The 13,967-nt window shown below is 32.9% G+C and overlaps 1 protein-coding gene across 4 annotated transcripts; it reads right to left on the bottom strand.

Annotated features, from left to right (window-relative positions):
* Nucleotides 1–9,193: 9,193 nt before the first annotated feature.
* Nucleotides 9,194–13,967, bottom strand: LOC144551667 (glutathione S-transferase-like). Of its 4 annotated transcripts, none has more exons than XM_078299733.1 (10): nucleotides 13,801–13,967; nucleotides 13,611–13,689; nucleotides 13,242–13,298; nucleotides 11,890–11,975; nucleotides 11,714–11,785; nucleotides 11,405–11,461; nucleotides 11,227–11,302; nucleotides 11,083–11,144; nucleotides 10,376–10,435; nucleotides 9,194–9,713 (listed from the first exon to the last, which is right to left on the bottom strand). In XM_078299733.1, exons 1-10 carry the CDS (start codon nucleotides 13,816–13,818, stop codon nucleotides 9,609–9,611), a joined length of 672 nt encoding a protein of 223 aa, XP_078155859.1. In that variant the 5' UTR covers nucleotides 13,819–13,967; the 3' UTR covers nucleotides 9,194–9,608. The 4 variants fall into 4 exon arrangements, with proteins under 4 accessions (XP_078155859.1, XP_078155866.1, XP_078155874.1 ...); XM_078299740.1 differs by having other exon boundaries at nucleotides 13,611–13,680; nucleotides 13,801–13,898; XM_078299748.1 differs by lacking the exon at nucleotides 13,242–13,298 and having other exon boundaries at nucleotides 13,801–13,935.

Below are 13,967 nucleotides of genomic sequence, written 5' to 3' on the forward strand. Positions count from 1 at the left end.
ATCGGGTCGCATATTGGGTCTGCACATGCATCCGTGCGTATACTGAATCGGCTCACTGATCCGTTCGCACCCGTCTGCGTTCCGACCCGTTCGACCATTTCCGAATTTTAAATTTTTAACGGGCGTGTGAACTCCAGCTGCTCCATGCCTTTTCCGAATTTGAAATGAAATGGATATCTCCATTTCAGCTGTTAAGCATTAAATGAAGCGGTTAGAAGATAATTGTTTTTTTTTTTTTGGTAAAAGTGGAAATATTCCACCAATTTCATTGCGAAACTACAAAGTTCATACAAAATTAGTGCAAAGCACCGAATATAGATCAAACTAGTGGAACCTCAACCACTAAGAACTACCATTCACAGAACACAAAACATAAAAACATAAAAGAATATCCTAAGATACAAAACTAACATAAGAGCAAAAACACAAGAAAATCCACTAAATGTCACTAATATCACTAATATCACTCAGAAGGGACGATCCTTCTAAACCAAGAGAAGGGTCCACGTCTGAATCCAACCGAGGACTGGATCTGTCATGTGAGTCCGAGTCTGGTAGAACTATCATAGTGCTTATCTGAGTCAAAGAAGAAACATCAAAAGACAAAATTAATGATAACTTAAAATAAGAATTATCTAAACGCGTTTTACACCAATATGATGTCATAGCAATAATAGAAGATGTCACATAACTAATAGATGGTACTTGGATATTTTGGAAACAAATTTTATTTCTAGTTAACCAAACAATCCACAAAGTAGCTGCCCTAATTAATTCAACCAATAATGCATCCTTTAATGGTATCCAATACTCAAAATTTCATAGATCAGATACATGCGTGCAATTATAAACAAAATTATTATGATTACCAATCCAAGACCACAAAGTAGAAATAAATGGACAAGTAACAAAAAAATGATCTACAGTCTCAGGGGCACCACAAAATACACAATCTATATTGCCTTGCCAACCTCTATTTAGTAAATTGCATTTAGTAATAATTTTATCATGCCGAAGTAACCAAACAAAAACTTTGATCATAAGAGGAATCTTTGCTTTCCAGAGATTATTAAAAATATTATTAGGAATACCCCTACATGATAACTATTTACAAAGAGAGTCAACAGTAAAAGAACCCGTAGAAGTCCATCTCCAGTAAACTCTATTTAGCTGATTTGGATTTAAAGAGTGACAGGGGAAGAGCCCCAATAGTTGATTCCATTCTAAAAGGATAATCCCCGTTAATTGTCTATTAAATTGCAAACTAAATGGAAAATTAGAGAACACGACAGATACAATAATAGATGGATTAGATGCAGCTCGAAAGAGATTAGGGAATACACTAGAAGATAATTGTTTAATTGATCAATGTCATTTTCTAGCTATTTATTGTTACCTGTACAGCCTCACACCAATATATTTAATTGATCTAGCTTGGTGCCCATTTTCTAGATATATTTGTAAATTAGTGAATAGTTTAAATATTATTTGCTACTATTCCTACTCAAAATTAATGCATGCACTATCTTCTTCTTCTTTTTTTATTCACTTAATATGTTATGTTAGATTTATTTTTAAATTCAGTTTTTTAATTTCGGATTATTTTGATTTTAATGTGTTAGATTTATTTTTAATGAGTTAGATTTTTAAATAGATTAGATTTATTTTCAATATGTTAGATTTATTTTTGGATATGTTAGATTTTTAAATAGGATAAAATTATTCGTAAATTAGTGAATAGTTTATATATTATTTGTAAAAAGATAGTGAATAATTTTACAACTAACTATAACATGGGCACCAAGCTAGGTCAATTAGCATTTATATTGGTGTGAGGCTGTACAGGTAACAATAAATAGCTAGAAAATGGCATTGATCAATTAAACAATTATCTCCTAAGCGCTCCATTTAATGCTTAACAGCTGAAATGGAGATATCCATTTCATTTCAAATTCGGAAATGGAGACATAGAGCAGCTGGAGTTCACACCCCTGTTAAAAATATTCGGAAATGGTCGAACGGGTCGGAATGCAGATCAGGGGTGCGAACGGGTCGGTGCGCCAATTCAGTACGCGCACGGATGCGTGCGCAGGTCCAATACGCAATCCGATCAGTTTGCATGTCCAATATACGAACGGGTTGGCGATCCGTCCGCATATTCAGTCCGAGTTCGTGGCGGAATCAATTCGGATTTTATGAGGTGGTAAGAAAAAAAATTTCGGGAGACGTGCATATAATTAAGTCGTTTATTTGTACTGTACATACTTATGAAAGAGAGGAATTAATTTTCGTCAAGGTTAGAGGATGCCAAATTACAGCTCTTGTTATATTTTTTAATTTATCGTTTTATTAATGAGATCATTAAAATAAACAAACCAACCACAACAAGTTGTCTACATGGTCATGTGCTGCTACGAAAGCTTCAATCCGATTAAATACAATTTCGACGTCAACAATCACGGTTTAATTATTTTTTTATTATTCCTGCCACCATTTTGTAATCGCTGATACTGATTAAATTATGCATTCGCATTTATGGCTAGCCAATGAGCTGTAGTGGTAGAACCAGTTTGCCAAACATATTTTGAAAAGATTTTTATTACAGTTTAGAATGGGACTGAGACGGTGAATTTACAAGCTTGCAGTATTAACTTGGAGTTTAAACGAATCTAATCCTATATTGCATATCTTGAGAAAAATCATGTTACATTTACTTGCAAGATCCTCATCTGCAACTAAAGGGACCTACCCGTCAGGGACTCGTTACAAGCTCTGTCCTGAGAACCTGCAACAGAAGATCTGGGAAATGTAAATCCACCAAGCTTGAACGAGTCAACCATTGACATTTATTGTTGCTGATTCACCAGCAACAAACATTATCCCTTGTTGGAACCGTATTTGCTGTTATTCATTAATTAAGTCGCGAAAAAAAATACAAAAAAATAGTATTTTTCGGAAAAGAGAGTATTACCAGAACAGTGAATTATATTATTTGATAAGAATAATTATTAGAGTCTCCGCATCAGTATTTTTAAAATTACCCCAGCAACATAAGAGAAATAATCTACCATGGCTTTTACTAATTATATGGTTCTCTTTTCTCAGTCTCTGCACTTGTTTCCGCATCAAGCTTAATAGGTATAAATACTTAGAATATAATATATTAATACTTAAAAAATAAAAACATTAATACTTTGATGCGTAACTTGTTATGATCACTCATTTTTTAGTTCCTCCAATCATTCTCGTGTCAATCTCTCTCTAATAAAGTAGTGGGGACTCCGTATCCCTGCATTAATCTTCCTCAATCATCTCCGCATTAACCTTTCTTTAACAAAAGTAGTTGACCTCATAGGTGTAAATATTTTGATGCATATGTATAAATACTTGCAATACTTGATATTAATATTTTTAGACATCATCAAGTATCATATGTAAAAAAATACTTGCAAGTATAGATATAAATATTTGCACGACGAGGTATATATACTTGCGTGACAACGAGCCCGAAAGTATGTCAACATGGATCTCATTTGAAAAAGAAAATTGCGTAGAAGACGTTCGTGGTTTTAGATTTGCAAAATCCTCATAGATCGTCAGAAATATGAACGAGATTGAACGGAGTAAAAACCCCCCTTCTAAAAACGTGTATGGTCCCGGGTCCCCCATATAGTTTGAGTGGTCATTGATAGGTATTTATGGTGCGAGTAAGTTTGAGAGATTTGATTGGAGAGACAATTATTTATGTAAAAATTATTTACCATTTTTGTATATAGGTATAAATAGTTCCATGTATATGTATTATTTTTTTTAGAAAAATATTCAGTGTTACAATTTTTATGGCCTCTTAAGTAGTTATGATAATTATGATGTGGTGATTTTATTAGCTTCTGTTTGATAAAAGTGTAGAATGGTTAGAAAGTATAAAAGAAAATTAATATGGCACTATTTTGTTCGTATTATAATAGTTTGAAATAGTAAAATAATAAAATAGACCTATGTCAATTTATTTGAAATGATATTCTTTCCGGAACTAAAAAATTTGAATAGGGGACTATTTTATAAAATGTAATATGTGAAAAAGACAAAAATAGTGTTGTTAGTGAGAATTGAACCCATGACTTTACACGTGTTAACTAGAACTCAAACCACTAGACTACCAACACACATTTGTTATTATATAAGGGGGTAGACTATATAAAAGCTTTAAAAACTGAAAAGTTTAATTAAATTTTAATATACATAATTAAGAATTTTAAAATTATAGGGTCACTTAGCATCCTTGGCATATACGCAGATCCACACACCTAATTCTTTCTCTATCATTTTTTTCTATGGAATATTATAGTTTATTTGATTGAAAAATGAGGTCTATAGCGTAAAAAGGAGGTGGTTTGACAGTAAAATTTCATTCCAATTTATCTTTTTCAGTTCTTTTGATTCCATTAAATAACAATAGGCCTAATATTTAAAAAATGAAAATTGTGTTTGACAACCTACGATTACAAGAGTGTCTCTTCTCTATTATTTCTTCATTTTGTATTTCTCGTGGGACAAGCCCGCAACTCCGCAAGACCTCATCTCAGTCGAGTACTCAAGTTAGCTCGTTCCAATCAAGATTTTCATAAATTCACAAAAAAAAAAAAAAAAATCAAGATTTTCATTACATTTACTACCACTATCCATATGCTATAAAAAGAAATGGTATGAATGGGCCGCTTAATTCGGTCGGTTCCCCTTAGACCAGGTCAAATAGGTTCCCTTTCGTTTTCCTTTTTCCTTGATAAAAAAACAAGGAAACAAAGAAAGGAAAATATCCTGCCACTAGCGGACAAGCCCGCAAGACCTCACATCTCAGTCAACTAATCAAGATTCTTACATTACACTTACCTAGGGGTGTCAATACACCCGTTTACCCGTTTACCCATTTACCCTACCCGTATCGTATTCGATAACACGGGTATGGGTAAGATTTTTTTTTCGTTAGTTTATTGGGTATGGGTATGGGTAAAGATTTTTTTTCGTTAGATAAACGAGTATGGGTACGGGTAAAGGTTATTTCGTACCCATTGGGTAATGAGTAATTATATGAAATATATTATATATAAATATATCAATATTATATCCAATTTATTTATTTTTCTTCTTTTCATATTGTTGTATGCCTGTATCAACGCTAGAGACATATATATCAACGAATTTATTTCCTTGTTTTCTTCCTTATTCATCGTTATTGCCTTTTTCTCAATTCTACAAATGAAAATATTTCATGTTTCAAAGAAAATATATCCTCACCTTATTTTCTGGCAATAATGTATTGTTTGGTCTAAATAAGTAATCCATTAATGTCAGCTCAGGTGTTAGCGTCTGAATTTTGCATTACATTTCAGCTTTCTCAAGGTTATACTATGAATATATATATTTAATAATTGAATGAGATGGAATGAAATGTTAGAAGAAAAAATGTAACAAATGACAAAATTGACCATATGCTGTCTGAACCATTATATTGGTATTTTCGTTATTCGCCCACTACCGTTTCGTTACCCGTTAATCATAACGGGTATGGGTAGGGTAGGGTAAGACAAATTCTTAACGGGTATGGGTAGGGTATGGATAAGGTCAATTCTTAGTGGGTATGAGTATGAAAATGGTTCCACCCTCCCCATATCGTACCCATTGACACCCCTACTTACCACCAGCATCCATTTATATGCTATAAAAAATTCAAATAAGACGATAGAAAATACGGAGGATTTAGGGGTGTCAATTTTACCCGTTTATTCGATCCGTACTGTATCTAAAAATATAAGTAAAAGTAAGATTTTTTTTTCCGTTAACTAATTGGGTACAGATAAAGGTAATATTTTTTTTCTGTTATCTTACCCGTCTTCGTATAAGATAATTTTTAAAAATAAAATTATATATATAGATATATATTTGTATGAAAATGATACATAATACAATAAAATTTTGTATTTTATTAAATTTTCATAATATAAATTAGTTGTATTCATTATTTTTTTTTCTTATTTTAAAAAGTATTTTATCGAAAGCACAAATCAAAATGTTAATGGCATTTTTTTATAAGTTTATCCGATCCGTATTCAAAAAGACGGGTAAAAATAAAAAAAAATTTGTTATTATAACGGATACGGGTATGAAAATATCTCCATTCAACCCGTATCGTACCCGTTGACACCCCTAGGAGGATTGGTCATTGGTGCACGCACAACCTTTTAGCGCCACCAAGTTCATCATAATTTTCGTAAGTGCACGACAGCGCGAGTTGAGTCTGAAGTTTAACCTATGTAGCTGCGAGCGATATAGTATGTCAATCCATCGCATTTACACAAAACCAAAACACTGAAAACAAAAGCAATTTATGCAATGGGAGCACCTAGCTATCCCCCGTAACAATCCCCCATTTCATCCCCCAGTCATTAACTACTTTAATAACTACTAACTACTTAGGGGGACCACTTACTATTTGGAGACCACATAATATTTGAAATATTTTACAACTGGCGCGAGCTAGTATTCATCTATAATGCATCAAGTATTCATCTATAACGCATCAAGTATTCATCTATAACACATCAAGTATTCATACCTAATATATCAAGTATTTAAAAAAAAAAAACTGGACACGTTTTTAGAGGTGGGATTTTTTTTCTTCGTTCAATCTAATCAATATTTCTGACAATCGGTGAGAAATTTTGCAAATCTAAAACCACGAATATTTTTGACATAATTTTATCTTTAAAATGAGATCCATGATGACATATTTTTGAGTTGTCCGTTGTACAAGTATTCATCCTTATCGAGAAAGTATTCATCCTCGTCGTGCAAGTGCAAATATAAAAACTGGACACATCACTCATCCATCTTTTACACGTTTTTAGAGGTGGTTTTTTTTCTCCGTTCAATCTAACCAATATTTATGACGATATGTGAAGAATTTTGCAAATCTAAAACCACGAACGTTTTCTACACAATTTTATCTTTCAAATGAGATCCATGATGACATACTTTCGAGTTGTCCGTTGCACAAGTATTAATCTCTTATCGAGAAAGTATTCATTATCGTCATGCAAATGCAAATATAAAAACTGGACACATCACTCATCCATCTTTTACACGTTTTTAGAGGTGGGTTTTTTTTCTCCGTTCAATCTAACCAATATTTCTGACGATCTATGAAGAATTTTGCAAATCTAAAACCACGAACGTTTTCTACACAATTTTATCTTTCAAATGAGATCCATGATGACATACTTTCGAGTTGTCCATTGCACAAGTATTAATATCTTGTCACGCAAGTATTCATACCTAAGATATTAAGTATTCATTTATACACATTGAAGTATTCATTCATATATCTCTATTTTTTTTTCAAAATTTATTTTTATGTCATTTATTTAATACGCAGTGGCCTAATTCACCATTAATAAAGCTTTATTCTTTGCAAAACTCACCACTTCATGAGGAAGGAGAATATAAACATGAAAGGGATTAATTCCATATACATATACAAAATTATTTTGATACGATCGACAGTGACGGATCTAACCCAGTGGAGACGTGCTCTAGTATTCATTCATACACATTGATGTATTCATTCATATACGTTGAAGTATTCATTCCTGGCAGAGGCGTGCTTGATTGGGATGGAGTGACGGATGATCTCCGGCAGAACGTTCGCTGGAGCAAGAGTAGCAGGTGTAGAGGGGAAAAACCGAGGCGAAAGTGTAAGAGGGAGGGAGCTTATTGTATTTACCATTTCGAGGTGGGAGAGGGAGGGGAGCTTATCGAAGGAAAAACATAGGCGGAGGAGGAGGTGGGATGCGGAGGTTGGAGAGGGAGGTAGAGGCGGAGGTGAGGTGAGGTGTAGGAGGTAGAGGTGAGAGAGGGAGGTGGGAAGCGGAGGCGGAGGTGGGAGAAGAAGGTGGGAGAAGAAGATGGAGGTGAAAGAGAAAAATGGAGGTGGAAGAGAAAGGGAGAAAGAGGAAAGAAATAAAAGGTTGTTAGAAATAGTAGTTATAGTTATAGTTAAAATAGAAAGTTAGTTGGGGAATGAAATGAGGGATGGATAGGTGGGAGAAATTATAATTACCCTTATGCAATATATTGGGATCAGCTATGATAAATTAATTTTGAGCTTGTTGATTTCGGCTTTTATTTATTTATTTTGTTAAAACATGAAACTCAAATTTTATAGATCAAAGCTTTTGATATATTTGTGGCGCACTTTGTAGTTTGTATTCAAACAGCACGCCAAAATTTACAAGAATGGTGAAAATCTCAATTCCTCGTATAAAGACCTTTTTTTTAAGGTCTTGTGATAAAAACTTATATGGCATAAGATAATACTAACTAGTAACTAGATCAATATTTTTTTTAAATAAGTTTTAGCATTCATTTTTTTAAGATAGTTGTTTATTGAATAAATATGCATCTCTCTATATATAGACGAGAATAATCATCATTTGTACAAAATTTATAGTTCACGTACTAATTATATAAATATTAAAAGTAGGGCTATTCCATTAAAAGTTATCTTTGGTTGAATGCCCCAATGCTATCGAGGTGTGGGGCAGGTTTCAGCACCTCTTGCAACTTGCTGACACGGTTGAGGATACATGGGACGCATCAATGCTGCAGCACTGTCAGGCAGCGGGCCAAGGAAAGAAGAAATGGGCAACTGCATTCATGGCAATTCTCTGGTCACTGTGGAAGGAAAAGAATAAGATAATCTTTCGTGGTTCTAAATTGTCAACATGGTTAGTAGCAAATCGGGCAAGAGAAGATGCGGTACTGTGGACTCGTTATTGTGGTAAATCCAATGTAAATGGGGCATATTGGGCTAGAGGGAGATGGTCTATTAAGGATACTGTGACAGTTATGAGATGTTATAAGCACTTTTAATAATATTATCTTGGTAGCAGCTACCAAGTTTAAAAAAAAAAAAAAAAAAAAAAGTTGTCTTTGATTCAACTTGATGCTGATCAGATCAAAGTAAGGCAATATCCGCCTAAAATATATTAATGTCAAAACAGAGATGCTCGCCTTTTAGTCAATTTCTGACCAGGCTCTGTCAAATTTATTTTCCTTTGCGTACAAGACATTCATGGAACAAATCAAATCTATAAAAAAAAACTTCACAGTTCACACAAGTACTTAACAACGACAGTTAGATCAAAAGGAAAATTTTCGACTGAAGTACATCAGCAGGTGAACAAGAGCAAGCAATGCCAGTAACTTAAATTCGCATGGATCTTAAAAGAAAGGTAAAAAAAAAATAATCTACATTACCAGGTCATTGCTTGTGTTCACCCCGCAAGACCAAATATTTGTTTCTTTCACGCTGCAAATACGTCAGCATTTTTTTTAAAGAAAAAAAAAGCAGACGTAAACAACAAATGATAATTATGAACATGGTTATCAAAGAAAAACATGTACTTTTCAACTAAATCATTGAAGGGGCTCATGATCTCATAATTGTTAATTTTTTTTTTTTTCTGGAACCTTATAACAAAATAAAGTGAGTCGAACACAGCAGTTCTCCTTTGCGCTTCAATAACATTATTCTGGCCAAAATGTAGAATTTAGGAGGCTTTTGGTGCATCTTGTTGGATTTCAGGTATGGCAGCTTGAAATGCAGGAATTTCCATATAAGCATCGTGAAGTCTCGCCAAAGTTGGAAATTTGGACTTCAAGAAAAAAGAACAAAAGAAAAAATAACATCATGCAGGTTCACAACAAAACTTGGCAATATAACATCAACATTGGAATATCGTTTACCTAGTTTAGGTAACTTTTGAGCAGCTTCAGTTCTATAAAATTATTAATTTCCAAAAGAGAAGGGTTCCAATACCTTATTTTTTTTTATACCTCATCATACCTCATATTTTATATCTTCATTTTCTTCATATTCAAAGTCTAAATTGTCGATCCGAACCGTTCAACATGATATCTATACTAAAATATGGTTAGATATGAAATTTTATATTTTTTGAAATTTGTTTGCTATTTTTTAAGATGGATAGAAAATCACTGTTTTTGAACGGTTCAAAAACAGTGATTTTGTACCTATCTTAAAAAATAGCAAAAAAATTCCAAAAATTATAAAATTTGATCTCTATGCATATTTTAGTATAAATATTTTGTTGAACGGTTTGGATCGACAGTTTGGACTTTGAAAACGAAAATATAAAATATGAGGTATGATGAGGTATGAAAAAAATGAGGCATTGGAACCCTCCTCTTTCCAAAAAGCTTTTACTTTCTTACTGAGTTCATCATTTATATGATAATATATATCTTAGTACATTATTATTCAAAAAATCAAATACTTGATAAAGGTGACAAGTACCATATCAATTTCGAAGCGTGTAATACCAGCATGAATCTGTGGCTCCAGAAAGATGTCTCCCTGTGCAATATGAGCAGATGACGGACATATCATTAGCTTGGGAGACATAATACACAATATACATAACATGACTGGACACCAAGGTATTTAGTATTATGATAAGTTTGTAATAGAGACATTCTGGTAACTTTTAGTTCAAGTTCTAAAGTATATATGAAAAGACTAATTCAAGGAAAGAACTTTGAGCAGTGTTTCAGTGCCACATGTTTGTGGGCCTGTGGCAGCCTGAATTCGCATCAATATATCAAGATCAGAAACAATTGAACACCAGACTCGCAAACATTTTATCCAAACCATTTCTTGAGATGTATGACAAACAACTTGTAGATGTTCAAGTTTGTAAATTTGTCTTCTAGAAAATCAAAAGATGGAAAGAAAGGCACCAAGTTGATTGCAAATTTGCAATGGATAAATTATGAGTAACTTCTAAAAATCTTGACACAAACAAATTAAACTTGAAACTTATAACTATTGGATGTGGCATGAATAGAAATTGACAGTTTGGACCACAACTGTATTTAAATTGTCTTGTCACGACTCGAAGAAAAGGTTGTTTCAACAGAGATGTTAGATTAGAACTTAATGATATGAACTTTCATGATATAAAAATCTTTGTAAAAAAATCGGAGCATGTTTTGTAAACAAACCAATAGGAGTTCATCCCCAGTGGCATATTTCCCAGCACAATCCTTTAGCAACTTCTCTAGCGCTGAAAAACACAATAGAAGACATCAATATCAGATCTGGGATGTTATGATGCTGCTTGTACCAATTAGTTGCTAAAACAAAACCTGTGAAGCCCTTGTTGATATGATGCTGGGACCACAGAAGCCTCTCGTGTGAGTCTAACCGCCCCTCAAGAAAATCCTGCATAAATATTTTTGAACTTAACATAGAACCTGAAAGGCGCTATAACCAATGTTTTTTTTTTTTTTATCTTGAGCAAATATGTAAAGGTTGTTTTCATACTATGTCGATAGGAAAATTTTGACGGGGTTGAATGCTTGAGGTAACGATGCTTGCAATCTGGAAGAAAATTCAAAATTAAATTAATCTTGTGTTACAGTGCCAGAAACAGTCGAGATATTATCATTTTTTTAAAATGTAAGGTACACAAATGAAACAAAATATAAAGCAAACAGACCGGCAGAAGACTGATAGTAGCTAAAACCCAGCTGGTAACAACCAATGGTTATCTTTGGTATCTATATTAAAACTACATTTGGAAAATTAAGAAATTTGATATAATGAATAGAAAATACAAGATAATGCACTTGCCTGAATATTAAGTGCTTTCTTCTTAAGATCTTTTGGCAAGAGAGGATTTTGTGGATACTTCTCATCCAGATACTATTGAGAAGACAACACAATTTATCATACGAATTCTAATATCTCAAATGGAAAAAATAAGAAGGATAGGTTGTAAAAGAAACAGTTTGGTTGCTCATAAGTACCAAAACGATAGCAAAAGAATCGGCAACAACCACATCTCCATCAACCAAAGTAGGAACATATTTCACTGGGTTTAGCTTCTCATATTCTGAATTTGAGATAACATGACACAAGCTTACACAATTAATTCAGAAAAAAAAAGGGAAAGAATGGAGATCAATTTTACCAGAATTACAAAATTTGCACCATTTTTACTTTTAATGCCTCAACTGTTATAATTGTGCGTAATATTTCAATGCAACCCTAATCCTTCCAATAATAAATTTTCTGATTATTATGCTAGAGCAACACTCAGCTAACTTATATGTAGCTTTTAAATTCTATATGAGAATCAATTTAATATTCAACTTCTATAATAAATCAAAAGATTAGTCTATGTTTCAGGTTCTTATTAATGTTATGACTTTGCTGTAAATGTAATAACAATAATAAGGTGAAGGATACAGAGCACCGATCAGATGGTACTATGACTTCATGTATTGATTTTGGAGTTCATATTGGCAGATCCAAGCCGCTCACTATGATCCACATACCACAATCTTGTACCAACTTTTTTTTTTTTTTTATCTTTAGATTCTTTTACTCCTTGTGTTGGATAGAAGAAAAATCATTGCTTTTGAAAATTCTATGGTTTAATTGCTTGCACCATTTTCTCCAAATTCGAAAAAAAAGGAACAAAAAAAAATATCTAAAAATAGGAAAAGGAACTAAGAAAACCCATTCCATCTGAACATCTTGGATAAGCTGTTTGAATCTCAAAAGTAAAAATATGATGTTGTATCACGACCCGACAAGTACTATGCAGAGCACCGTAGTCAGCCTCATAATCATGATGGTGAAGATGATGACGATAAACAGAAAACAAAAATTCTAACCTGAATCTAACTTTTATAGTACATCTAACTGTTATGGTTTATAAATTTGAAAATATTATTCAGATAAGAAATTAAAATTGTAGATATGTCCTCAATTATTTAGATAGAGCATATGACAAATTGGGGTTGATTTGAAAACCGTTTAGAAATTTTTCCATCAAACAATTTATAATAATTTAACAGGGGAATTTTGTATGATTTTGCAAATCTTGGCAGCTTCTGCCTAGAATCATAATTTTTTTTAAAAAAAAATTAATGACTTTATGACGAATGCTACCAAACTGGCTCAAATTTGATGCACATTCTATCTAATAATTGAGAACACGCCTACAATTTAAATTTCTTAATTTGAATAATATCTTTAAATATATGTACCATAAAAATTAAATGTATTAGAAAAGTTGGATGTACGTTAGAATAAAATTACCCAACAATTACATAACATAATAAGAAAAATATTAAGTGATATAATACAGTACCCGGATCAAGGTGCTCATTCGTGTAGAGATTCACAGCCTTGTACTCATAATCCAGTCCTTATTGAAAAGAAAAGTTAAGTTCCATCAAAATTAATTTTGAAGTTCGTTCTCTAGAATTAACTAGAAATACTAGACACCATCTATCCCCTTATAGAGCTATTTTATATGGATGATGTGGCAAACATAATTTCAAGATCAAGCCAAATTAATTTGAATACCGTTGTTAGTTGTTACTGAAGAAGAAGCTAGTAGTAGTAGAATTGCCTTCTAAACCAAAATTGTATATATACCAACCCTTCAGCCCCTAACAATACCAAATTAAATTGTATATGAAAACGAAATAAAACAAAATTCAAAATAAAATCGTACCTTTGAGGCTAAGAACTACACGTACTCGGTGTGAGCACGAGCTACGCCAAAAGTTGTACAGCTGTATCTTCTGAGGTTCCTAGAACAACACGGAGAATGCAAATCAGTTTAAATTGTTCAAAATTAAAGAACAAACTTCTTAAACAATTCAAAAGGAAACGTAATTGAGCTAATTGTGGTTATTGATTACATTGGATTCAGACGCCATGGATTTGAACTGGGATCAAAGGCTAAAAACCAGAAACTGAGTTGCTCGCTTGCTCTTGTGAGAGAGGACGAGAGTAGATAGAACCGTTCTATTCCCTCTAACAGAGAAACAAAAAATATCGACGGGCTGTCAATTTTGGACTTATGCCC

Source organism: Carex rostrata, chromosome 1 (genome assembly GCF_964058835.1).
Source record: "Carex rostrata chromosome 1, lpCarRost1.2, whole genome shotgun sequence".
Lineage (NCBI taxonomy): Eukaryota > Viridiplantae > Streptophyta > Magnoliopsida > Poales > Cyperaceae > Carex > Carex rostrata.